This window comes from Oncorhynchus gorbuscha, linkage group LG03, assembly GCF_021184085.1.
Source record: "Oncorhynchus gorbuscha isolate QuinsamMale2020 ecotype Even-year linkage group LG03, OgorEven_v1.0, whole genome shotgun sequence".
Taxonomy (NCBI): Eukaryota; Metazoa; Chordata; class Actinopteri; order Salmoniformes; family Salmonidae; genus Oncorhynchus; species Oncorhynchus gorbuscha.
In genome coordinates this window covers 86,746,979-86,772,673 of record NC_060175.1, presented here as the reverse complement: position 1 = coordinate 86,772,673, position 25,695 = coordinate 86,746,979, and the positions used below count along the sequence as shown (strand labels likewise).

General features: G+C 42.0%; 1 protein-coding gene across 2 annotated transcripts in view; it reads right to left on the bottom strand.

The window, feature by feature from the left end:
* LOC124032110 (prickle-like protein 1) overlaps positions 1–24,344 on the bottom strand; it is a 42,721-nt gene extending 18,377 nt beyond the window's left edge. Inside the window, exons 1-2 of one of the 2 annotated variants that reach the window (XM_046344221.1) lie at positions 24,025–24,344; positions 4,735–4,817 (exon numbers count right to left, since the gene is read on the bottom strand). In XM_046344221.1, the coding sequence (XP_046200177.1) occupies positions 4,735–4,817; positions 24,025–24,066 (125 nt within the window). In that variant the 5' untranslated portion in view covers positions 24,067–24,344. The remainder of the gene's footprint in view (positions 1–4,734; positions 4,818–24,024) is intronic. The other variant, XM_046344222.1, reaches the window with a different exon arrangement.
* Positions 24,345–25,695: the final 1,351 nt, after the last annotated feature.

Sequence of the window (25,695 nt, the reverse complement as noted above, 5' to 3'; positions counted from 1 at the left end):
AGAAACAGATGGACACTGTCCCAGAATGCTTGCTCTGTGGTCAGTAATTAATGCCCGAGTAATCGCCACGCCACCTGCCTGCTCTTACCAACTAATAGGGGAGGCTGGCTTTGAGCACTCTGTGTCTCAGTGTCACTGAGTGGGACCTATGGGGTCACAAGTAACTTAATTCCTCCTCTGGTGGATGGGGTGGTGCAGCCATCTGCACCCTGCCTAAGAGGCCCCGGCCCAGCCTGGGAGAGAGCAGGTTGATGATAGATCACTGCCCTGACAGTGTGGTTAAACAGCAGAGCTCTTTGGTCACTTGCATGTTTGTCTTCCATGGGGGTAATGGGGGTAGGTGTTACTGTGAATGGGTTAATAAAGGAGATGCCATTTGTCCTGAACTCTGGAGTCTTTAAGATGTTAAACAGTGACCCCCATACATCTCAATCATTTAATCATTCTGCTCTGTGGTAACTGGGAAGTAACTGTGGTTCTGACACCTCCTGCTTAAAAGGATTAAACACCTATCATTATTCTTGCCCTGATATCAGACTGGAACATTAAACAAAAACTCCCGGTCACCAGACCTCAAACCATGTACCCTCTCTATTCTGCCGAAATGTCTTTCAATAACTTCACCATACCAAATATGAATATAACCACACCAAAGATGTATGGTAAACACATCAATGAGTCAATCAGTCGCAGTTTTACATCTGGTTCTTTTATCTGGTTTGTCTGTGTTTTTAGCATGACAGTATAAAGTACAGTAGAGTCACCATGTGCTTTAGATTAAGGACTGTTTGTCTTCAAAGCCTGTTGACTTGACCTCAACACAGGGGCATAATAACCAAGGACGTAAGCACTCAATTAGAATAATTTGATAGAAATGAATACCCTCCTTGCAGCCTTTATTCCATATTTATAAACTGGGTGGTTTGAGCCCTGAATGCTGATTGGCAGACAGCTGTGGTATATCAGACCGTATACCATGGGTATGACAAAAATGTATTTTTACTGCTCAAATTACGTTGGTAACCAGTGTATAATAGCAATAAGGCACCTCAGGGGTTTGTGGTATATGGGTAATATACCACGGTTAAGGACTGTATTCACGTTGCGTCATGCTTATTAAGAACATATCTTAGACATGATATATGGGCCATATACCACACCACCTCGTGCCTTATTGCTTAAGTAGAACCCAGTCTGTTTCTTATATCTGACTCTTTATTAGTTCAATCTGCCAGCCAGGGTTGGCTTATCTTCTGAAGGACCAATGTGTGTTTGTGTATGCTGCATTGTTTAACCCAGAACTCTCTTTCTCTCTGTCAAAATTGTGGTCCTTCTGTAGCTCAGTTGGTAGAGCATGGCGCTTGTAACGCCAGGGTAGTGGGTTCGATCCCCGGGACCACCCATACGTAGAATGTATGCACACATGACTGTAAGTCGCTTTGGATAAAAGCGTCTGCTAAATGGCATATATTATTATTATATATATATTAAAATTACCATGAAATGTGGCTATTGTCTCCATTCACTAAAACAACTAATAAAGGGAGTACTTCAGAAGTGCAAGCTGTGTCAACTTCAGTGCGTCTACATAAATAGTTTTTAAATGTACCGGTCCAAACTCAAAACCTTCTAAACTGCCCTTCCTCAAAGTGCTTATTAACTGTATGAAGACAGTGAAAAGTCAGAGAGAGCCACCCCTCCTTCAACCCATCCCTATCACAGCAGTGGTGGCCCGATCACAGCAGGATCTGAAAGAAAGGGATGGGGAGAAGGAGGGAGGGAGAGATTCAGGGAGGGGTAGAGAAGTTTAGGGCTTCATCACAGCGGTGGCGGCAGTAGCCGGATCTGAAAGGGCTAATCTTATTAGGGTGACGGACAGGATTAGGACTAACAAAGAGACCCAATGGGCTGGACACACTGAGGATGGGAGGGAGGACAGGATTAGGACTAACTAAGAGACCCAATTGTCTGGACACACTGAGGAGGAGAGGGAGGACAGGATTAGGACTAACTAAGAGACCCAATGGTCTGGACACACAGAGGAGGGGAGGGAGGACAGGATTAGGACTAACTAAAAAGAGACCCAATGGGTTGGACACACTGAGGAGGAGAGGGAGGACAGGATTAGGACTAACTAAGAGACCCAATGGTCTGGACACACTGAGGAGGGGAGGGAGGACAGGATTAGGACTACCTACGAGACCCAATGGTCTGGACACACTGAGGAGGGGAGGGAGGACAGGATTAGGACTAACTAAAAAGAGACCCAATGGGTTGGACACACTGAGGAGGAGAGGGAGGACAGGATTAGGACTAACTAAGAGACCCAATGGTCTGGACACACTGAGGAGGGGAGGGAGGACAGGATTAGGACTACCTACGAGACCCAATGGTCTGGACACACTGAGGAGGAGAGGGGGATGGGCGGAGTGAAGAGGATTCATACAGGGAGAATGCAAACACAGAAGAAAGGGGAGAGGAATACTAGTTGTTCCTCAGAAAGACACGAGGACACTGACTGGACACCTAAATGACCATAGGTGGTTGAAAAACACTTCAACAGACAGGCACTAATTTTCAGGGGCACAGAGAGCTGTATACACTCTCTCCATATTTATTTGGTCAGTGAAGCTATAACTTTCATCTTGGCTCTTTGAGATCAAATGTTTTATTTGAGGCGAGAGTACAGAATGTCACTTTTTATTTGAGTGTTTTTATACATACACTACATGGCCAAAATTTGTGGATTTCTGCCAAACCCGTTGCTGACAGGTGTATAAAATCGAGCATACAGCCATGCAATCTCCATAGACCAAGATTTACAGTAGAATGGCCCGTACTGAAGAGCTCAGTAACTTTCAATGTGGCACCATCATAGGATGCCACCGTTCCAACAAGTCAGTTCGTCAAATTTCCGCCCCGCCAGAGCTGCCCCGGGGCAATTGTAAGTGCTGTTATTGTGAAGTGGAAACGCCTAGGAGCAACAACAGCTCAACCTCAAAGTGGTAGGCCACACAAGCTCACAGAATGGAACCGCCGAGTGCTAAAGTGCGTAAAAATAGTCTTTCCTCGGTCACAAGACTTCTTTTAAAATATGTGACACACCGAAAGACAGAGGCTCACTCCCATTTTACAACCTGGAATTTGTATAATTTGATTTACACAACATGCCTACCACCTTGATGAAAAATATTATTTATTGTGAAACAAACAAGAAACAATAACGAAAAACCCCAGAAAATTTGAGTATGCATAACTATTCACCCCCCCAAAGTCAATACTTTGTAGAGCCACCTTTTGCAACAATTACAGCTCCAAGTATGGGGCGGCAGGGTAGCCTAGTGGTTAGAGCATTGGACTAGTAAACGGAAGGTTGCAAGTTCAAACCCCCGAGCTGACAAGGTACACATCTGTCATTCTGCCCCTGAACAGGCAGTTAACCCACTGTTCCTAGGCAGTCATTGAAAATAAGAATTTGTTCTTAACTGACTTGCCTAGTAAAAAAAATAAATACAAAGTCTCTTGGGGTATGTCTCTATAAGCTTGGCACATCTAGTGATGTACTGTGATTTTGCCCATTCTTCAAGGCAAAACTGCTCCAGCTCCTTCAAGTTGGATGGATTCCGCTGGTGTACAGCAATCTTTAAGTCTTACCACAGATTCTCACTTGGAATCAAGTCTCGGCTTTGACTAGGCCATTCCAAGACATTTAAATGTTTCCCCTTAAACCACTTGAGTGTTGCTTTAGCAGTATGCTTGGGTTATTTTCCTGCTGGAAGGTGAACCTCCGTCCCAGTCTCAAATCTCTGGAAGACTGAAACAGGTTTCCCTGAAGAATGTACCTGTATTTAGCGCAATCCATCATTCCTTCAAGTCTGACCAGTTTCTCAGTCCCGGGCAATGAAAAACATCCCTACAGCATGATGCTGCCACCACCATGCTTCACTGTGGGGATGGTGTTCTCGGGGAATGAGAGGTATTGGGTTGAGAGGTGCTGGGTCAGACATAGCGTTTTCCTTGATGGCCTAAAAGCTCAATTTTAGTCTTATCTGACCAGAGTACTTTCTTCTATATGTTTGGGGAGTCTCCCACATACCTTTTGGCCCAGAAATGCTGTTGCTCCAAATACTCAACTAGTCTAAAGAAGGCCAGTTTTATTGCTTCTTTAATCAGCACAACAGTCTTCAGCTGTGCTAACATAATTGCAAAAGGCTTTTTTAATGATCAATTTGCCTTTTAAAATTATAAACTTGGATTAGCTAACACAACGTGCCATTGGAACAAAGGAGTGATGGTTACTGAATGCTTTATCTGTTCTGGATGTGGTAAATGTGTTGTGTTTGGATAATGTTTGTTTGAGTCTATATCTAGACCTACTCTCCACATGGACAGTTTGGTTAATCAGCTCTCCAAACCTCAATCCACTCTAACGTATAAAAACACAGAGAAACCATATTGTTGTCAGAAATCACCTCAAATCATCCAATACAGAATGGAAGTTGGCCATATGACTCTTCCTCAATAAGTAAGCTACAACCAAATAGCGACAGCCATGTGACACACAAGAGAGCACTGCCTGCACGAGACTGTGATCATACCTATCCTACTTATGAGTTATGACTCCAAAATGAGAAGGAAAGAAACCTATGGCATGAAATAGAATCACATGAAACATCTTGAAAACAGTGTCGATGTTCCTGTGAGGAGTATGTGACGGGAGTATGCGAGGCCTACCTCCAGCCATGCATACGAAAGCCAGGACACTGGTCTCCACATCTTATACATGGTTGTCCCCGGTCTGGGTCTTCCTCCTCCTGCTGAAATCACCACAACACGACATTAGACACCCAGTATGATATCATTCATGCATCACAAACAATTAGAATAAAATGATCAACAAATGCAGCATTTATTTATTTCACATGACAGTAAGTGATTGGGAGGAGAAATGGTCACGTGTCAATGGTCAATCCACTTTAATCAAAAGCAGTATGGATGGTGAGAGGGACATCCTTGAGGAGGAAAGCAATTCTCTGGAAAGCAAAATAAATTCACAGAGATCCAGTGAAAAACATGGAAATATCCCTTCCCTCACCCCCTCAATTTGCACATCTGTAGTTTGATTCCATGATTGACAGAGAAGTAGGATTGTATTGGTTCAATATGTATTATTGGTCTTGTCCATAATCCATGGGTGTGATGTCATCTGTGAGTACAAACAATGTGCATGACTGTAACAGGGTGTGTTAATAGGGTTGTGTATGTTTCAGCAAAAAAACTCAGCAAAAAAAGAAATGTCCTCTCACTGTCAACTGCGTTTATTTTCAGCAAACATAACATGTGTCAAAAGATTTCACAACTGAGATATAAACTGAACATGTTCCACAAACACGTGACTAACAGAAATTGAATAATGTATTCATGAACAAAAAGAGGGGGGGTCGTTCCTTTTCAGGACCCTGTCTTTCAAAGATAAATTTGTAAAAATTAAAATAACTACACAGATCTTCATTGTAAAGGGTTTAAACACGGTTTCTCATGCTTGTTCATTGAACAATAACCAATTAATGAACATGCACCTGTGTAACGGACGTAAAGACACTAACAGCTTACAGATGGTAGGTTATTAAGGTCACAGTTATGAAAACTTAGGACACTAAAGAGGCCTTTCTACTGACTCTGAAAAACACCAAAAGAAAGATGCCCAGGGTCCCTGCTCATCTGCATGAATGTGCCTTCGGCATGCTGCACGGAGGCATGAGGACTGCAGATGTGGCCAGGGCAATAAATTGCTATGTCCATACTGTGAGACGCCTAAGACAGCGTTACAGGGAGACAAGACGGACAGCTGATCGTCCTCGCAGTGGCAGACCACGTGTAATAACACTTGCACAGGATCGGTACATCCAAACATCACACCTGCGGGACAGGTACAGGATGGCAACAAAAACTGCCCGAGTTACACCAGAAGCGCACAATCGCTCCATCAGTGCTCAGACTGTCCGCTGAGAGAGGCTGGACTGAGGGTTTGTAGGCCTGTTGTAAGGCAGGTCCTCACCAGACATCTCCGGCAACAATGTCGCCTATGTGCACAAACCCATCGTCACTGGACCAGACAGGACTGGCAAAAAGTGCTTTTCACTGACAAGTCGGGGTTTTGTCTCACCAGGGGTGAATGTCGGATTTGTATTTATCGTCGAAGGAATGAGCGTTACACTGAGGCCTGTACTCTGGAGCGGGATAGATTTGGAGGTGGAGGGTCCGTCATGGTCTGGGACGGCGTGTCACAGCATTGAGCACGTCTGGGACCTGTTGGATCGGAGGATGAGGGCTAGGGCCATTCCCCCCCAGAAATGTCCGGGAACTTGCAAGTGCCTTGGTGGAAGAGTGGGTTAACATCTCACAGCAAGAACCGGCCAATCTGCTGCAGTCCATGAGGAGGAGATGCACTGAAGTACTTATTAATGCAGCTGGTTGCCATACCAGATACTGACTGTTACTTCTGACTTTCACCCCCCCCCCCCCTTTGATCAGGGACACATTATTCCATTTCTGTTAGTCACATGTCTGTGAAACTTGTTCAGTTTATGTCTCAGTTTTTGAATCGTATTATGTTCATACAAATATTTACACGTTAAGTTTGCTGAAAATAAACGCAGTTGACAGTGACAGGACGTTTCTTTTTTTTGCTGAGTTTATTAACACAGGTGAAGGATGCCCAGCGCGTGCGTTAAGGCAATAAACAGTGCACATTTTTTTTTTTTACTTTTTCAAATCATAGTCGCACACCTCCTGTAGCCTAGCCCATAGGCCTATATGCTTTGATAAGGTTTGTATCACAACTAGTGTCCAAATAACTTCTTCAAATTAAGCACATTAATTCGCTTTGCAACCGGTGTAGAGCATAACATGGTCCCAGATCATGACAACCCGTCCACCTCCAAATCGATCCTGCTCCAATACAGGCCTCGGTGTAACGCTTATTCCTTCAAGTATGTCAATTCTGGGACAGTTGTGGGATGCCATAGATCTCACTTTTTTAAATGTAGATGTTCCAAAGGCCTGTATCAGTGGCTTGTAGGCTATGTGTGGAAGCCAGGAGATGCTAAACGTGTTTCTGTAAACTAACAGTCAAATACAGTGTGACCGGCAGTTATTTGCTTGGCAACCACTGGCTGACAAAATGTCCTGACCGCCACAGCCCTAGTTAGAGGTAGGGGAACAGGTTCTCCTCCAGTCCAGAAGTAACAGCCCAGGCCCTGAGTCCAATCCCCATAGAGCAGAACTACAGCTCCTGCTGGGAGTAGGACTACAGCCACACGCGACCCAAACTATGTAATTTTGTAAATTCAGAATATCTCAAAGTACATTCAACAAACCATAAAAATAAAAAAAATCTTTGCATATTAGTATCGGTGTCTATTCATGCAAGTAGTCTTTGAGAGTGTGTGTGTCACACTACTGCTCTATTGTGGTGTCTCTTTTTAGAGATGAGAGGAAGGAAACAGATACAGGAAGTGTGCTGCACTCTTTCCTTTCCCTCTCCATGTAGTCACTGTCTCCACCTTCCTTTCCTCTGACACTGGCATCCTACCTCTCCTCTACCACATTCTGATGAATCATTTTCTCACAATAATGTGCTCTTTTCTTACATTTGTCTAAAGGTGTTGAGAGATACAGTAGATGATAAACAGTTGGTTCACACCATACACTAGGTTTCCCCAATAGAAGACCAGTGGGCCAAATTCGTCTCGTGGGTGATTTGATTTGCCCCCCAATTGTTCCAGCTCATAAAGTTATACAAGTACAGCGATTAGCCATTTTCAGTGAGTGTGGACATTTATAAGTGAAAGGGAACGAGAGAAATTGCGCAAATGAACAAAGTTGTGATGTCTGCTTGTCTGATGGAAGAGCAGCATGTGTACACGGAGCAGAGGGGGGGGGGGGTGCTAGTTGGAAGCACAGGGGAAAAAATGGCAGCTGTACAGATAACTCATCCAGAGGTCTTTGACTTCTCAAACATGGCAGAAAGCTAACAACCCATCTCCTTATTAATTCAGCCACATACTCAGCAAACTAAGAAGTAACTAAATACACAGCTGGAGAGTATAGCACATCCTAGACAGTTATAAAAGGTATGCAGGTATTTACTCAAAAAGTAGCTACAAATATTGAAATGTATTCAAAAACCCCAAAGAAATAGTTTCAACGGTATTGGTGGTATATGAAAACTATCCTGTGGGTATTTCCAAATAACCCGGAATACAGTATATACTAGGGATGCACAATATATCGGTGAACATATCGGAATCGGCTGATATTAGCTATAAATGCCAACATCGGTATCGGCCCGATGTCTAGTTTAAAGCCGATGTGCAAAACCAATGTCAAAGCTGATGTGCATATCTATATAACGTAGGTACATGATGTAATGACGCCACGCACTACACGTGCAACACAGCATTCCTAACCTAGCCCACAATGTCTGCTGTGTGGACCGTTCTCAGTTTTTTTTGTATCATTTTTCAGATGTTGCCCTACCGGAGTTACACAGTAATGGCGTCATTGCTATTAGCTTCATGACTGACATTTGGACCAGCGATATCAGCCCCATAAGCAGGCTGAGTCTGACAGCACAGTGGGTCGTTGAGAATTTTGTACTGAGGAAAGCCGTATTGCATGCTCATGAATATGCTGGTTGTCATACCACTGCTGCCATTTCAATGGCATTTGAGGACATGTTTGAAACTTGGAAACATGAACACACTAGTTAGCGCCATTTGAACAACTGACTCGAGGAATAAACTCATCAACTGTGCCTGCAGCAGACATGATACCCTCTGTCATGGCATTGAAACATCTGTTCAACAAAACTGACTGGAATGTAAACAAATGTGCACAAAATTTTAGATAAGCTTCATGTGCGTATGGAACATTTCTGGGATATACTTTTTTTAGCTCATGAAACATGGGACAAACACTTTACATGTTGCACTCATATTTTTGTTCAGTGTAGTATTCGTATTCTAATTCCTAATTTTAAGCCACCGATTCTGTCACATAACAGTGGAGTGTGCATGCCCATTTTGACTTTGTCAATGCTAAGCTAACCAGTTAGCTAGCAGCTAGTGTGTGACGTTAGTGCTGAATAGTTTCTATTGAGTGAAGATGGCCCCTTTTCCGACGAGGTGGATGTTTTTACTGGCCCACATCGGTGAATGAAACAGTTGCTCTTGACAACAGTTCGCCCCGGCAACACAACTGCCCACACAGGCTGTGAACAAGCGATTCGGTGGCATTCTCTCTTTACTGTGTTGCCACCATGCTCAATGCTATGTACAAGGACCACTACTTTGATTTAGACAAGAAACAGGGTTTATGTGAAATGTTACAAACACAGCTGGACAAGATGGAAACAGTGACAGTGACAGACACAGTGATAGTGCGTACCGAGGAAGAGGCGCCACGGACAGACAGAGCTGAAACTTCACTGCTTGACATGCATGATGCAATCCTGGTTGAGAATGAAACGACTGAACAAACGAAACAGCACAGCAAGTAAGTGAAAGAAATAGGTTTTGATTATGTTTTACTGGTAATGGGGACATACGTAAATACCAACAAAATAACTTTTTGGTCAGTGTGTGTTAGTGTGTGTGTGTGTCTGTCTGTGTAACCTTTATTTAACAAGTCAGTTAAGAATGAATTCTTATTTACAATGACGACTTACCCCGGCCAAACCTGGACGATGCTGGACTAATTTTGCGCTGCCCTATGGGACTCCTAATCACAACCGCATGTGATACAACCTGGACCCGAACCAGGGACTGTAGTGACGCCTCTTGCGCTGAGATGCAGTGCTTTAGACCGCTGTGTCCATGTGTGTGTGTTAACTATTTATCTGTATTAGAATGCTTAAAAGGCAGCTAAAATGTTAAATATCAGGTATTGGTGTCGTTTTTTTTAGCAAGGAAAATATTGGATATCGGATTCGGCCAAAAATTGAATAATCGGTGCATCACTAATAAATCGCTAACCGCTACATACAGCCTACATCATTGTCACCATATTAGCTCTCGCTCTGTCTTGATCTCCTTCATTTTAGAAGAAATGTATTCGTTCAAAACTGTTCAACTAACGTCTTTCTCTCTCTTTGAGACGACTACTCACCACATTTTATGTACTGCAGTTCTAGCTTGTGCTTTTAGTACTAGATTATCTGATTCTTTGATTGGGTGGACATGTCAGTTCATGCTGCAAGAGCTCTGATAGGTTGGAGGACGTCCTCTGGAAGTTGTCATAATTACTGTGTAAGTCTATGGAAGGTGGTGATAACCATGAGCCTCCTAGGTTTTGTATTGAAGTCAATGTACCCACAGCTAGCTGTCCTCCGGCTACACCATGGTGTTACCCTACAGAGTGCTGTTGAGGCTTCATTGCAAAACAGTGTGTTTAAATCAATTATTTGGTGATATGAATATATTTAGTATAGTTTTATCAAAAAAAGGAAAACTTTAATGGTTCACTATTTTTATTTGAATGAAATTCACTGAGGATGGTCCTCCTCTGAGGAGCCACCACTGGATACGGTATCCCGCCCAACCCTATTCCCAAGTATCCCAATTTAATCAAGGTTTGAAATTATTCAGTTTTTCTCAAATTCTACATATGTTTGGGCATCTTGCAGTGTACAATTATGTATTACTATGTTCCGGCCCCCAACCATCCTCTCAAGAAAAAAATAATAAAGAAAAAATAATATCAACCCACGGCTGAATGTAATTGGGAACCCCTGCCATACACCATAACCCGATACACCCGGTTTTGGTTTGTGTGGTGTACATGACAATTTGTCAGTCTACTCTTGTTTCATTTTGAAAAACATTAGCCAGCCCTTCAAACAATAGAAAGGGAAGGATGGGGTAGTTAACAAAACAATATTTCTTAGATAAATGAGAGAGACAGGGAGAGATAATCCCTGCCACGAAACAAGAACGGTGCCAAAAAACTGGAGACTCCCTCGAGCAATCTCACAAACTACACAGACATGCAGACATACCACTTATCCTTCTCTCTCACATACACACACCCAAATGAACCAAACCCATGTGATATGGGAATTGGAAGGCACCTGTGAATACCTGTTCAACTTTGTTCTCAAACCACATATCAGTACATAGGGTAAATGTCATGTTAGTATTCACGTCAAGCCAGTTATACCATTTGTGTTTTTATTGCTTGTGAAACTGGGTTATCATGATGGGGCTGCAGTGCTAACAATGCTACAATAGACCAATCGGTTGGATGTTGTTGTCTGTATTTCACTCTTTTCATCAATGAGCCTATTCCTTCACTGAGTCCAGATGTTGTGATGTTTGTGTGTCATTGAGAAACTACACCACTGAGACACTTCAACACCAACCTACCAATGGCAGCCCCCCCCCCCTGCTCTGAGCTCAGATGCCCAATCTTTGAACAGCATCAACAGGTTAGCCCACATGAAACAGTCACAAGCTAAGGAAAGAACATTGAATGGTTCACATAGCATTTTATTGCATCTGGTGTGTGATTTAATATCTACATAAGGACTTGTACATGCATGTTCACACACATACATACATACATACTCAAAGGTATCTAAATCAATCAGTACAAGGCAGAAACATACATTAAAAAGTTAAACATAGCCTGTCTGAACGTCTTGTGTATACACACAAATGTAAAATGGCAAGAAGGTGGGGATAAAGGGACTGTACAAACGACTTCTGGGTGACTGGACCTTTCTGTTCTCATTTGCTAACAGAACTTTCAGACATGGTGACTGATCTCAGGGGGACAGGGAGGGGGAAACCCCCAACTCTAATCACACAAGCCCAACTGTACGGAGTACTGAGAAAGTAAGTCCTCGTCAAACGTTCCCCTCAAAGTTGCTATTAATAAAAATACGAATTCAAACATGAAAATATCTGTTTTGTACTTCATACCTTGTACTGAACACACACGCTCACACATAACTACACATAGTCTCTCACAGTCAGAGAGCTGACTCTTTTGTCTCTGGGGAATGTGGCGACCCATGTTAACACGTGTGCTAAAACAAACAGCTAGTGAAGCCTCATTGCCCTCTGCCATACTCACTGATCCTTGACATGTACAACTCTCCACCAGAGCATGAGACTTCCTGGGAAAGTGTGTCATAAATACAGAGAGAAAAACAGGGGAGGAAAATACCAATCATGTTGTATTGACAAATGGAAGATTAGAATACTGGGGAGAGAAGAGAGGAATGGAGAGAGAGGGCATGCAAATCATGCATTGTGGTTAGAGCAAATAACAGAAGTACTATATACTGTACAAAGCCTGCAGAGAGGGAGCATAAGTAAATGCAATAAAGACGCATAAAATGTTAGCTAGCAACTGTTAGGCCAGTACAGTACTGTTCGGTTCAGTACAAGTGTGGTTAAATCAGTATACAGGGTATTCGGGAAGTATTGAGAACCCTTCCCTTTTTGCAAATGTTGTTACATTACAGCCTTATTCTAAAATTGATTTTTTAAATGAAGAAGGAAAGGCACACACCTGTCTATATAAGGTCCCACAGTTGGCAGTGCATGTAAGAGCAAAAACCAAGCCATGAGGTCGAAGGAATTGTCGGTAGAGCTGCGACACAGGATTGTGCCGAGGCACAGATCTGGGGGAAGGGTACCAAAAAATGTCTGCAGAATTGACGGTCCCCAAGAAGGCAGTGGCCTCCATCATTCTGACATGGAACAAGTGTGGAACCACCAAGACGCTTCCTAGAGCTGGCCGCCCGGCCAAACTGATCAATCAGGGGAGAAGGGCCTTTGTCAGGGAGGTGACCAAGAACAAGATGGTCACTTTGACAAAGCTTCAGAGTTCCTCTGTGGGGATGGGAAAATTCCAGAAGGACAACCATCTCTGCAGCACTCCACCAATCAGGCCTTTATGATAAAGTGGCCAGACAGAAGCCACTCCTCAGTAAAAGGCACATGAAGAATCTGCAGAGAAGAATGGGAGAAACTCCCCAAATACAGGTGTGCTAAGCTTTTAGCGCCATACCCAAGAAGAGTCTAGGCTGTAATCACTACCAAAGGTGCTTCAACAAAGTACTGAGTGAAGGGTCTGAATTAGAGGTTGACCGATTAATTAGGGCAGATTTCAAGTTTTCATAACAATCGTAAATCGGTATTTTTGGACGTCGATTAGATTTTTTTACACCTTTATTTAACTAGGCAAGTCAGTTAAGAACACATTCTTATTTTCAATGACGGCCTAGGAACAGTGGGTTAACTGCCTTGTTCAGGGGCAGAACGGCAGATTTTTACCTTGTCAGCTCGGGGATTCAATCTTGCAACCTTACAGTTAACTAGTTCAACGCTCTAACCATCTGCCTCACGAGGAGCCTGCCTGTTATGCAAATGCAGTAAGAAGCCAAGGTAAGTTGCTAGCTAACATTAAACTTATCTTATAAAAAACAATAAATCATAAATCACTAGTTAAGTACACATGGTTGACGATATTACTAGTTTATCTAGCGTGTTCTGCGTTGCATATAATCGATGCGCTGCGCATTCGCGAAAAAGGACTGTAGTTGCCCCAACGTGTACCTAACCATAAACATCAATGCCTTTCTTAAAATCAATACACAGAAGTATATATTTTTAAACCTGCATATTTAGCTAAAATAAATCCAGGTTAGCAGGCAATATTAACCAGGTGAAATTGTGTCACCTCTCTTGCGTTCATTGCATGCAGAGTCAGGGTATATGCAACAGTTTGGGCCGCCTGGCTCGTTGCGAACTAATTTGCCAGAATTTTATGTAATTATGACATAACATTGAAGGTTTTGGAATGTAACAGGAATATTTAGACTTAGGGATGCCACCCATTAGATAAAATACATTATGGTTACGTATTTCACTGAAATAATAAAAGTTTTGTTTTCGAGATGATAGTTTCCAGATTCAACCATATTAATGACCTAAGACTCGTAGTTCTGTGTGTTATTATGTTAAAATTAAGTCTATGATTTGAAAGAGCAGTCTGACTGAGCAATGGTAGGCACCAGCAGGCTCGTAAGCATTCATTCAAACAGCACTTTCGTGAATTTTGCTAGCAGCTTGTCGTTGTGCTTCAAGCATTGCGCTGTTTATGACTTCAAGCCTATTAACTCCCGAGATTAGGCTGGTGTAACCAATGTGAAATGGCTAGCTAGTTAGCGGGTTGCACGCTAATAGCATTTCAAACGTCACTCGCTCTGAGACTTGGAGTAGTTGTTCCCCTTGCCCTGCAAGGGCTGCGGGTTTTGTGGAGCGATGGGTAACGCTGCTTCGAGGATGGCTGTTGTCAATGTGTTCCTGGTTCGAGCCCAAGGAGGAGCGAGGAGAGGGACGGAAGTTATACTGTTACACTGGCAATACTAAAGTTCCTATAAGAACATCCAATAGTCAAAGGTATATGAAATACAAATCGTATAGAGAGAAGTAGTCCTATAATTCCTATAGTAACTACAACCTAAAACTTCTTACCTGGGAATATGGAAGACTCCTGTTAAAAGGAACCACCAGCTTTCATATGTTCTCATGTTCTGAGCAAGGAACTTAAACGTTAGCTTTCTTACATGGCAAATATTGCACTTTAACTTTTTTCTCCAACACTTTGTTTTTGCATTATTTAAACCAAATTGAACATGTTTCATTATTTATTTGAGGCTAAAATGTATTATATTAAGTTCAAATAAGTGTTCATTCAGTATTGTTCAGTACTGGTCATTTATGAACATTTGAACATCTTGGCCACGTTCTGTTATAATCTCCACCCGGCACAGCCAGAAGAGGACTGGCCACCCCACATATGCTCTCTCTAATTCTCTCTTTCTTTCTCTCTCTCGGAGGACCTGAGCCCTAGGACCGTGCCCCAGGACTACCTGACATGATGGCTCCTTGCTGTCCCCAGTCCACCTGACTGTGCTGCTGCTCCAGTTTCAACTGTTCTACCTTATTATTATTCGACCATGCTGGTCATTTATGAACATTTGAACATCTTGGTCATGTTCTGTTATAATCTCTACCCGGCACAGCCAGAAGATGACTGGCCACCCCACATAGCCCGGTTCCTCTCTAGGTTTCTTCCTAGGTTTTGGCCTTTCTAGGGAGTTTTTCCTAGCCACCGTGCTTTTACACCTGCATTGTTTGCTGTTTGGGGTTTTAGGCTGGGTTTCTGTACAGCACTTTGAGATATCAGCTGATGTACGAAGGGCTATATAAATACATTTGATTTGATTTGATTTATTGTTGTAATTGTCATTATTACAAATAAATACAATTTAAAAAATTGGCCGAGTAATCGGTATCGGCTTTTTTTGGTCCTCCAAAAATCGTATCGGTGTTGAAAAATCATAATCCGTCAACCTCTAGTCTGAATACTTACGTAAATGTGATATTTACGGTTTCCTGTTTTTGCTTTTTAATTATGGGCTATTGTGTGTAGATTGTTTTTTTCCCTCATCAATCTAATCAATTTTATAATTAGGCTGTAACGTAACAAAAAATGGGGAAAAAAGTGGAAAATTTCTAAGGGTCTGAATACTTTCCGAATGCACTGTACTCAGCAGTGAAATCCCAAACATATTGACGATAAAAGCACACTGCTCTCTGACCTTAAAATCAATGTAAACATTTATGTGATTTGATCAATGCCAGGAGTCATATGTTCAGATAATGGTTGTAGGCCTTGAGTTTATGTACTGCATATGAATTCCTTTATAATAGTGCATAAACAAGAAACACAAGGTCAAACGCCGTCCTCATAAAGCTGATCCATTCTGCTCATGGAGTAAAAGCCAGTATTAGAACAGTCCCATCTGTAAACTGATCCAGAAAGAAATGCATCCAAACCTGCCATGCTGGTTCTAATTAACTTCATGGTGCAAACAGAGAGAGAGAGGAGATGTTATCTGCATATCATTACCATGAATAAAGTTTGTAATGGAAACTTCAGATCCATCATACAACTTTGGCTCCTTTAGCTTGTTTTTCCATGAATGAAGACAAGAGCAGGGAGGAGAAATGCATCATGTGCTAGAGAACATGTGAAGGAGATGATGTCAAGAAAACTCTCACATACTAAGTCAAAGTAAAGTGGATTATTGTGGGTTTCATGTGTTTCCTTCACATCTCCTAGAAAGAGATAATATACCCTGCAGTGGGTTAGGCTATTTTGCTTTCTGAAGTAGGGGATGTGATGGGTGGGGACTGCTGACGAAGGAAGTGAGGTAATAAACTACTGCATGTGTGACATACAGTTGAAGTCAGAAGTTTACATACACGGTTGGAGTCGTTAAAACTAGTTTTTCAACCACTCCACAAATTTCTTGTAAACAAACTATAGTTTTGGCAAGTAGGTTATGACACGTAATTCTTCCAACAATTGTTGACAGAGATATTATTTCACTTATAATTCACTGTATCACAATTCCAGTAGGCCATACGTTTACATACACTAAGTTGACTGTGCCTTTAAACAGTTTGGAAAATTCCAGAAAATTATGTCATGGCTTTAGAAGCTTCTGATAGGATAATTTGCATAATTTGAGTCAACTGGAGGTGTACCTGTGGATGTATTTCAAGGCCTACCTTCAAACTCAGTGCCTCTTTGCTTGACATCATGGGAAAATCAAAAGAAATCAGCTAAGACCTCAGAAAAAAAATTGTAGACCTCACACACGTCTGGTTCATTCTTGTGAGCAATTTCCAAATGCCTGAAAGTACCACTGTCACGACTTCCGCCGAAGTTCGGTTCCTCTCCTTGTTCGGGCGGCTTACTGTGGTCGACGTCACCGGCTTTCTAGCCATCGCCGATCCACCTTTCATTTTTCCATTTGTATTGCCTTCCTACACACCTGGTTTCAATTTCCTCAGCATTAGATGTGAATATAATATATTTGTTGTTTTGTGTATGTGCACGTTAGACTGGTTTGTGCTGGCCATATTGTGTTTAGTGTTCTTAGTGCCGTGGGTTTTTGTTCGCCAAAATAAAAGGCTCCTTTGGCTACCCAGCTTCTGCTCCCAACTTCTGCTCTCCTGTGCCTGACTCCCTTACAGCCAGTTACACATACCTAACAACCACGTTCATCTGTACAAACAATAGTACGCAAGTATAAACACCATGGGACCACGCAGTCATCATACCGCTCAGGAAGGAGATGCGTTCTGTGTCCTAGAGATGAACGTACTTTGGTGTGAAAAGTGCAAATCAATCCCAGAACAACAGCAAAGGACCTTGTGAAGATTCTGGAGGAAACGGGTACGAAAGTATCTATATCCACAGTAAAACGAGTCCGATATCGACATAACCTGAAAGGCCGCTCAGCAAGGAAGAAGCCACTGTTCCAAAACCGCAACAAAAAAAGTCAGACTACGGTTACCAACTGCACATGGGGACAAAGATCGTACCTTTTGGAGAAGTGTCCTCTGGTCTGATGAAACAAAAATATAACTATTTGTCTATATTGACCATCATTATGTTTGGAGGTAAAAGAGGGAGGCTTGCAAGCCAAAGAGCACAGGGGTGGCAGCATCATGGTGTGGGGTTCTTTGCTGCAGGAGGGACTGGTGCACTTCACAAAATAGATAGCATCATGAGGTAGGAAAATGATGTGGCTATATTGAAGCAAAATCTCATGACATCAGTTCAAACTTGGTTGCAAATGGGTCTTCCAAATGGACAATGACCCCCATGCACACTTCCAAAGTTGTGGCAAAATAGCTTAACTTCTCTAGGGTAGGGGGCAGCATTTGGAATTTTGGATGAAAAGCGTGCACAAATTAAACAGCCTTCTACTCAGGCCCAGAAGATATGCATATCCTATAATTAGTAGATTTGGATAGAAAACGCTCTAAAGTTTCCAAAACTGTTTAAAAAAATGTCTGAGTATAACAGAACTTATTTGGCAGGCGAAAACCGGAGAAAAATCAATTCAGGAAGTAGGATTTTTTTGTGTGTAGTTTTCTATTCAATGCCATTACAGTATCCATTGACTTAGGACTCAAATTGCAGTTCCTATGCCTTCCACTAGATGTCAACAGTCTTTAGAAATGGTTTCAGGCGTGTATTCTGAAAAATGAGGGAGTAAGAGCAGTCTGGATGAGTGGACCCTGCCGTGTCAGAGCTTTTTCATGCGCGCGACCGAGAGAGTGCCTTTCTTGTTTACCTTTTATATTGACAACGTTATTGTCCGGTTGAAATATTATTGATTATTTAGGCTAAAAACAACCTGAGGCTTGAATATAAACATTGTTTGACATGTTTCTATGAACTTTACGGATACAATTTGGATTTTTTGTCTGCCTGTTATGACTGCGTTTGAGCCTGTGGATTACTGAAGAAAACGCGAGAACAAAACGGAGGTTTTCGGATATAAAGAGAGACTATTGAACAAAGGGAACATTTATTCAATAAATTAATGTCTTTTGAGTGCAACCATATGAAGATCATCAAAGGTAAGTGATTAATTGTATCTCTATTTCTGACTTGTGTAACTCTTCTACTTGGCTGGTTACTGTTTGTAATGATTTGTCTGCTGCGCTTTGTTCTCAAATAATTGTAAGGTATGCTTTCGCCGTAAAGCATTTGTGAAATCTGACACCGTGGTTGGATTCACAAGAGGTTCATCTTTAAACCGTATGTAAAATAGTTGTATCTTTTCTGAATTTTTATAATGAGTATTTCTGTATTTGAATTTCTGTATTTGAATTTCGCTAGCATCCCACATACCCTAGAGAGGTTAAGGACAACAAAGTCAAGGTATTGGAGTGGCCATCACAAAGCCCTGACATCAATCAGATAGAACATTTGTGGGCAGAACTGAAAAAGCGTGGGCGAGCAAGGAAGCCAACAAACCTGACTCAGTTACACCAGCTCTGTCAGGAGGAATGGGCCAAAATTTACCCAACTTATTGTGGGAAGCTTGTGGAAGGCTACCTGAAACATTTGACCCAAGTTAAACAATTTAAAAGACAATGCTACCAAATACTAATTGAGTGTATGTAAACTTGTGACCCACTAGGAATGTGATGATAGAAATAAAAGATAAAATAAATCACTCAACTTTTATTCTGACATTTCACATTCTTAAAATAAAGCGGTGAACCTAACTGACCTAAGACAGGGAATTTTTACTAGATTTATATGTCAGGAATTGTGAAAAACTGAGTTTAAATTTATTTGGCTAAGGTGTATGTAAACGTCTGACTTCAACTGTGTACACACATCCTACTTTAGTTACTGCCTATGACCTTGATATCAGCTTTAACTAAAAAGCATTTTTTTGTTATTACATGGTGGGGATCAGATATTGTGTGTTTGTTCTCAGGCTCATGCATGTCATGGCTATGTGAACACAGCAGTCAGATAGATTGTAAGGGCCACAAAGTTGGGTAAAGCGTTGAACCTAAAAGCTGACCAGTGCCATCATAGTCATGTACAGTCGTGGCAAAAAGTTTTGAAAATGACACAAATATTCATTTTCACAAAGTCTGCTGCCTCAGTTTGTATGATGGCAATTTGCATATACTCCAGAATGTTATGAAGAGTGATCAGATGAATTTCAATTAATTGCAAAGTCCTTCTTTGCCATGCAAATGAACTGAACCCCCAAAAAACATTTCCACTGCATTTCAGCCCTGCCACAAAAGGACCAGCTAACATCATGTCAGTGATTCTCTCATTAACACAGGTGTGAGTGTTGACGAGGACAAGGCTGGAGATCACTCTGTCATGCTGATTGAGTTTGAATAACAGACTGGAAGCTTCAAAAGGAGGGTGGTGCATGGAATCATTGTTCTTCCTCTGTCCACCATTGTTACCTGCAAGGAAACACGTACCGTCATCATTGCTTTGCACAAAAAGGGCTTCACAGGCTATCAGTATGCTGTCAGTATGATTGCACCTAAATCAACCATTTATCTTCAAGAACTTCAAGGAGAGCGGTTCAATTGTTGCGAAGAAGGATTCAGGGCGCACAAGAAAGTTCAGCAAGCGCCAGGACTGTCTCCTAAAGTTGATTCAGCTGCGGGATCGGGGCACCACCAGTACAGAGCTTGCTCAGGAATGGCAGCAGGTAGGTGTGAGCGCATCTGCTCACACAGTGAGGCGAAGACTTTTGGAGGATGGCCTGGTGTCAAGAAGGGCAGCAAAGAAGTCACTTCTCTCCATGAAAAACATCAGGGACAGACTGCTATTCTGCAAAATGTACAGGGATTGGACTGCTGAGAACTGGGGTAAAGTCATTTTCTCTGATGAATCCCCTTTCCAATGGTTTGGGGCATCCGGAAAAAAGCTTCTCCGGAGAAGACAAGGTGAGCGCTACCATCAGTCCTGTGTCATGCCAACAGTAAAGCATCCTGAGACCATTCATGTGTGGTGTTGCTTCTCAGCCAAGGGAGTGGGATCACTCACAATTTTGCCTAAGAACACAGCCATGAATAAAGAATGGTACAAACACATCCTCCGAGAGCAACTTACCCCAACCATCCAGGAACAGTTTGGTGACGAACAATGCCTTTCCCAGCATGATGGAGCACCTTGCCATATGGCAAAAGTGATAACTAAGTGGCTCGGGAACAAAACATTGATATTTTGGGTCCATGGCCAGGAAACTCCCCAGACCTTAATCCCATTGAGAACTTGTGGTCAATCCTCAAGAGGCGGATGGACAAACAAAAACCCACAAATTCTGACAAACTTCAAGCATTGATTATGCAAGAATGGGCTGCCATCAGTCAGGATGTTGCCCAGAAGTTAATTGACAGCATGCCAGGGCGGATTGCAGAGGTCTTGAAAAAGAAGGGTCAACACTGCAAATATTGATTCTTTGCATCAACTTCATGTAATTGTCAATAAAAGTCTTTGACACTTTTGAAATGCTTGTAATTATACTTCAGTATTCTATAGTAACATATGGCAAAAATATCTAAAGACACTGACGCAGCAAACTTTGTGGAAATATTTGTTTAATTCTCAAAACTTTTGGCCACGACTGTAATGGCAATTTTGGGTAACATTTTGGGGTACTATGTCCTGGCAAAATAAGTACTGGGGTATGCCGTACCGGTAAAATCATGAGCCTATGACAATGATTATAAATAAAATCAAGAAAGCCTAGAGTTATTATACAATTATTTATCATTACCTCATTAAAATTTGAAAATAGATGGTATAGCCTACACTCCATAATGTGATGTGGTTCAACGAGAACACTGACATTTTGACAAGGCAGAGTGGCCGAGATACGCGGACAGCAGTGGATGCATAAATTCTGGCCTACACACTTAGAAAAAGGGTTCCAAAATGGTTACTTTGCTGTCCCCATAACAGAAACGGTTTTGCTTTCAGTTAGAACCCTTTTGGGTTCCATGTAGAACCCTCTGTGGAATGGGTTCGTCACGGAACCAAAAAAAGGCTGGATCAAAAAACGGCTCTTCAAAATTGTTTTTCTATTTGGGAAAGCTGGAGAACCATTATAGGTTCTGGATAACACCTTTTCTTCTAGGAGCGTAATGACAATTGCCAAAATGTTGTGTAACGGACGTTTCTTTCCATTCACCACTGTTTGGAGGCTGAAAATACAATGAGTGTACAAAACATTAGAAACACCTTCGTAATATTGAGTTGCACACCCCTTTTGCCCTCAGAAAAGCCTCAATTCGTTATGAGCCCTACAGCAGGATTAATACACCCTCTTCTTGCTCAATGGCTCCGGACACGTGCTCCAACCACCAACTGTCTGTCATTATGCACGCAGGGAATAAATAGATCATGAGTGTAGAGAAGAAAAATGCATGTTTAGAACTCATAATTGATCGCATGCTGCAAGAATGAATGCAATGAATTGATTATTGAATGTTACGATGGACACAGCTTTGTAGAACCAAAACATACACAGCCTCTGCTCTACAAACTCAAACTCGAGAGGATTAATTTGGGGGAGGGGTTGCAGTTCACGAACAACATTGTGCTTATCACCCTCACGGCAGTCAAGCAATGCATTCCGCCAAGAGTCCTCCACAATCTAGTCCGGTTGCGCCCACTAATACGTGCTCTGGGCATTAGGCCTTACTGACTCAAATGAACTAAATGGGTTGAAAGGTATCTTAGTAAAGGAGCCCTGAAGTGATTATTTGACAAGCGCGTGCACGGGAAATAATGTATTCCACTTTCACCCCTCCTTATACTCATGTTATAACAATGTATATATATAGTAACAACATTGTTACAATGCATATAAGAACAGATGCTGGAATAGAGCCAGCAGGGTGTTTAGCTTAGTCATAAAACAATGTTTTACGTATAGTTTTCCCGCTGTGTTTGAGGAGTTCAACGTTAACAGTGGAGAAGTCATGGGTCACAGGCCTGTGCAGCCAAAATCACTAAAGGCATATTGGGTTGAGTTGTTACACTCCTCACTGGGCTGGAGACATCAAAAACACAGCCTGCAGGGAACGCTTCACCTAACCATCAACACCACACACATCTTTCTCTTCTCTCGGGAACGGTCAGGAACACATCCCCATCCCTTTTGAGCGTTGACAATACCATACTGCATGTGAACATCACACAGCCTTTTGTTTATCTTTGCAATTCACAGGTTCTGTACCTTTGATGCACGTTGATGTGTTCAGGTTTTTACCTCAAATGCATCTACTGTACACCTGGGATAATATTTGTTGTCGTCAATAGGGATTTAATACAAGTACTTCAGTGTGGGATATATTTTCTGCAAAGAATGCTTTTATTGCTTCCTGAAAATGTATCCCCTCTTTGACTAAGAGAGGCTGACACCAACTAAACTCACCAGCTGGCTTACTGTGTTGTGTCTTGACCTCAAAACCACCCTTTCAAGTGATTCATAACAAAACTGAGTAGGCATAATTGTGCAGCTTTTGCATGTCTTAACTACCTGTGTTTTTAGTTTCCATTGGGAGGATTGCTTCAGGCTACTAAAATGACGCTGACTAAAAGCTTTATTCCCATTTTGGAAGCTCCTGCAGAGGAAAGGAGACACGTAACTCCCTGGATATGCCGTTTTATGTGCCTTCTTGAAATTGCAATAATAACTCTTTAAACTGTGTATGTATCAATGTCTTATATAATGTCCACATACCATTTCACCTTCTACTGAAGTTCTTATAGAATCGATACTGTAGATACAGAGCAGTCATGAATACAGCAGACCCTAAATGGGACCATAGTGTGGATCTGTTGTGTGTGGCGAGTTCCACATGCCAACAGCCCAGTATAATTATAGTGGGATTCACTTTTAAGGGCATTGGAAATGCTCCAAGTATGCTAGAAGCCAGATGTTTAGTATAACAACAGCTATACTAGTCCACCATGACTGAATGATTCAAGTCCCTTACTGAAAAAAAATGTCCTCCCTGGCACTAGTCATAGGTGTAAACTCAAATGCATTGGTGAGTCAATGTTCTTAAATAAAAACATTTTAAGACTACCTTGCGTTTGAGCAACTAGTGTGTGTATATTAAAAAAATATGAGTGTGTGTCACACAGAGCTCCCTAAGAGTGTGCGGGCTGGGGTCGGTGAGTGCAAGGCTATACTTTGGGCTATAAGTTGCCTGCCTAACCTGTGCAGGTAAATGCCAATGACGTAGGTGACCGTACGCCCCTCCCACGCAATCATGATTCATCTCAACTCAGAAAACAAAGAACGGAATTCTGTAAACTAAATCAAGAGAAGTAAAGCAACTTGTCCAATTATATCATAACGCATAGGCAGGTCTATAACCAATCCGAATAACACAACGTTAGCAAAGAACAACAACCACATAGCCTATTTAGTTCTTCCAACTTAGAATAGCTTTTCGAAGTGTATGTCAATAATGTCTTAAGTACGTTCCAGAAAACAGTAGGCCTATACCACGGACTGAAAAACAAAAAAAAACTAAGTACAATGTTTTAACCTGTAGTTCTGGCCATTCTACTTACCGAGCGATTCGACCGTCGTTTTTTAGATCCGCGCTTAAACATGTCGATGGTTAAAGAACAAGCGGCTTCGTTGTTTCCAAATAGTCTGGGAGAGTATTTAAATAGGTAGCTACATGAATCATCTAAATTCACATAACGTAAAATATGTTCCGATACGCTGTGTCCCAAATACAGTACCAAATTGCACAAACCCCCTCTTCTTGGAGTTTTACGCAGTCAATTTGCTGGAGTCGTCTGAAAATTACTGACGCATACGTAAGCACGCTACACTGAGATGACTGCACTTATTGAGCACGGATGAACACTGTACTGGCGTTGAGGTTCTTCAATATTGCCCATCTGTTGCATTAATAAGAAAACACTCGGGCCACGAGGAGTCAACTTTTTAAAGGTAGAGTGCACCAGGGGCATCATGCACCCCAAAACATCTGAAGGGAAACAAAGTACACGAGGATGGCTGCAGGGTGGTCCTGAGGGGGGCTAGGCCCCCGCCTATAATTGAGAATTTCGCATTTTTTTCAAATACCTATAATCATTATGCTTAAGTCTATGTAAAATATGTATATTTTCCTGCATATCTAAGCATAACTCCAAACAGGGCTACTGGTGGCATTTTTTTAAGAAGCTAAATATGTGTTATGAATACTCCATACGCTCCTCTTGCTGGGTTAGGCGCCACTGTAGCTCCGCTGAATCCATTGCGTTTTTAGGCGTTTTTAAGTATTCTGTAATGAATACTCAGCGAGAAAGGGTGTAGATTCATGCGCAGAGCGCGGCAGATGTTTATTACGCCTTCGCAGAAGGCAGGAATCATGGTCGCAGGCAATGGGCAAACACAGGTTGGTAGTCAAATACAATCTATACCGCACAACCATACAAACAGAAAGAACTAAACTAAATAGGGAGCTGATGAGACCAGGTGAGAAATGAACACAGGTGAAATCAATGAACAAAAATGAAAGACAGGGCTACGTTCCAGAACACAAAGAAACAGGGCTACGTTCAAGAACACAATGAAAAATAACACAAGGTTGACTAAGAAAAGAAAAGCAGAACCTTACAATATGCTTCTCTGCTAAAATCTGGGTAAAAGATTGAAATATATGTGAGTCATATTCAGTAGATTTAGTTATTGCTTACTTTAGAAGGTCGTCAACCTTTTCTTGCCCAGGAAACCCTGCCCAGGGAAACCAGTGACCCCCATATTATGTTTCCAAAACATTTTTCTTTCCACATGTCTTGTCTTACCATCCGATGAAGGATAATGGCAAGGACAAGTAATCAACATTTGAAAATGAATAGATCTGGTAGGTAAACAGTTTTTTCATTATTAGTCAAACAATATCTCACAACCATACAAACATAAATAACTAAATAGATAGACACAGGGGGAGTGTCTCAGGGAGAGCTGGATGAGACCAGGTGAGAAACAGACACAGGTGAAATCGATGAACAAAAAGGAAAGGGGAGCAGAGATGGACGCCTATCTCAGGGGCTAGGTCCGGCAGGTTGGTTCAACAAGGTCGGGGACTGACCTTGAGGCTGATGCCCAGACGGTTATGGTGAAATGCCTGAATCATCTCTGGGTCGAGGATGTCTTGATCGGGGACCCAGGACCGGTCTTCAGGCTCATAACCTTCCCAGTCCACTACGTAGTGGATGCGACCTCTC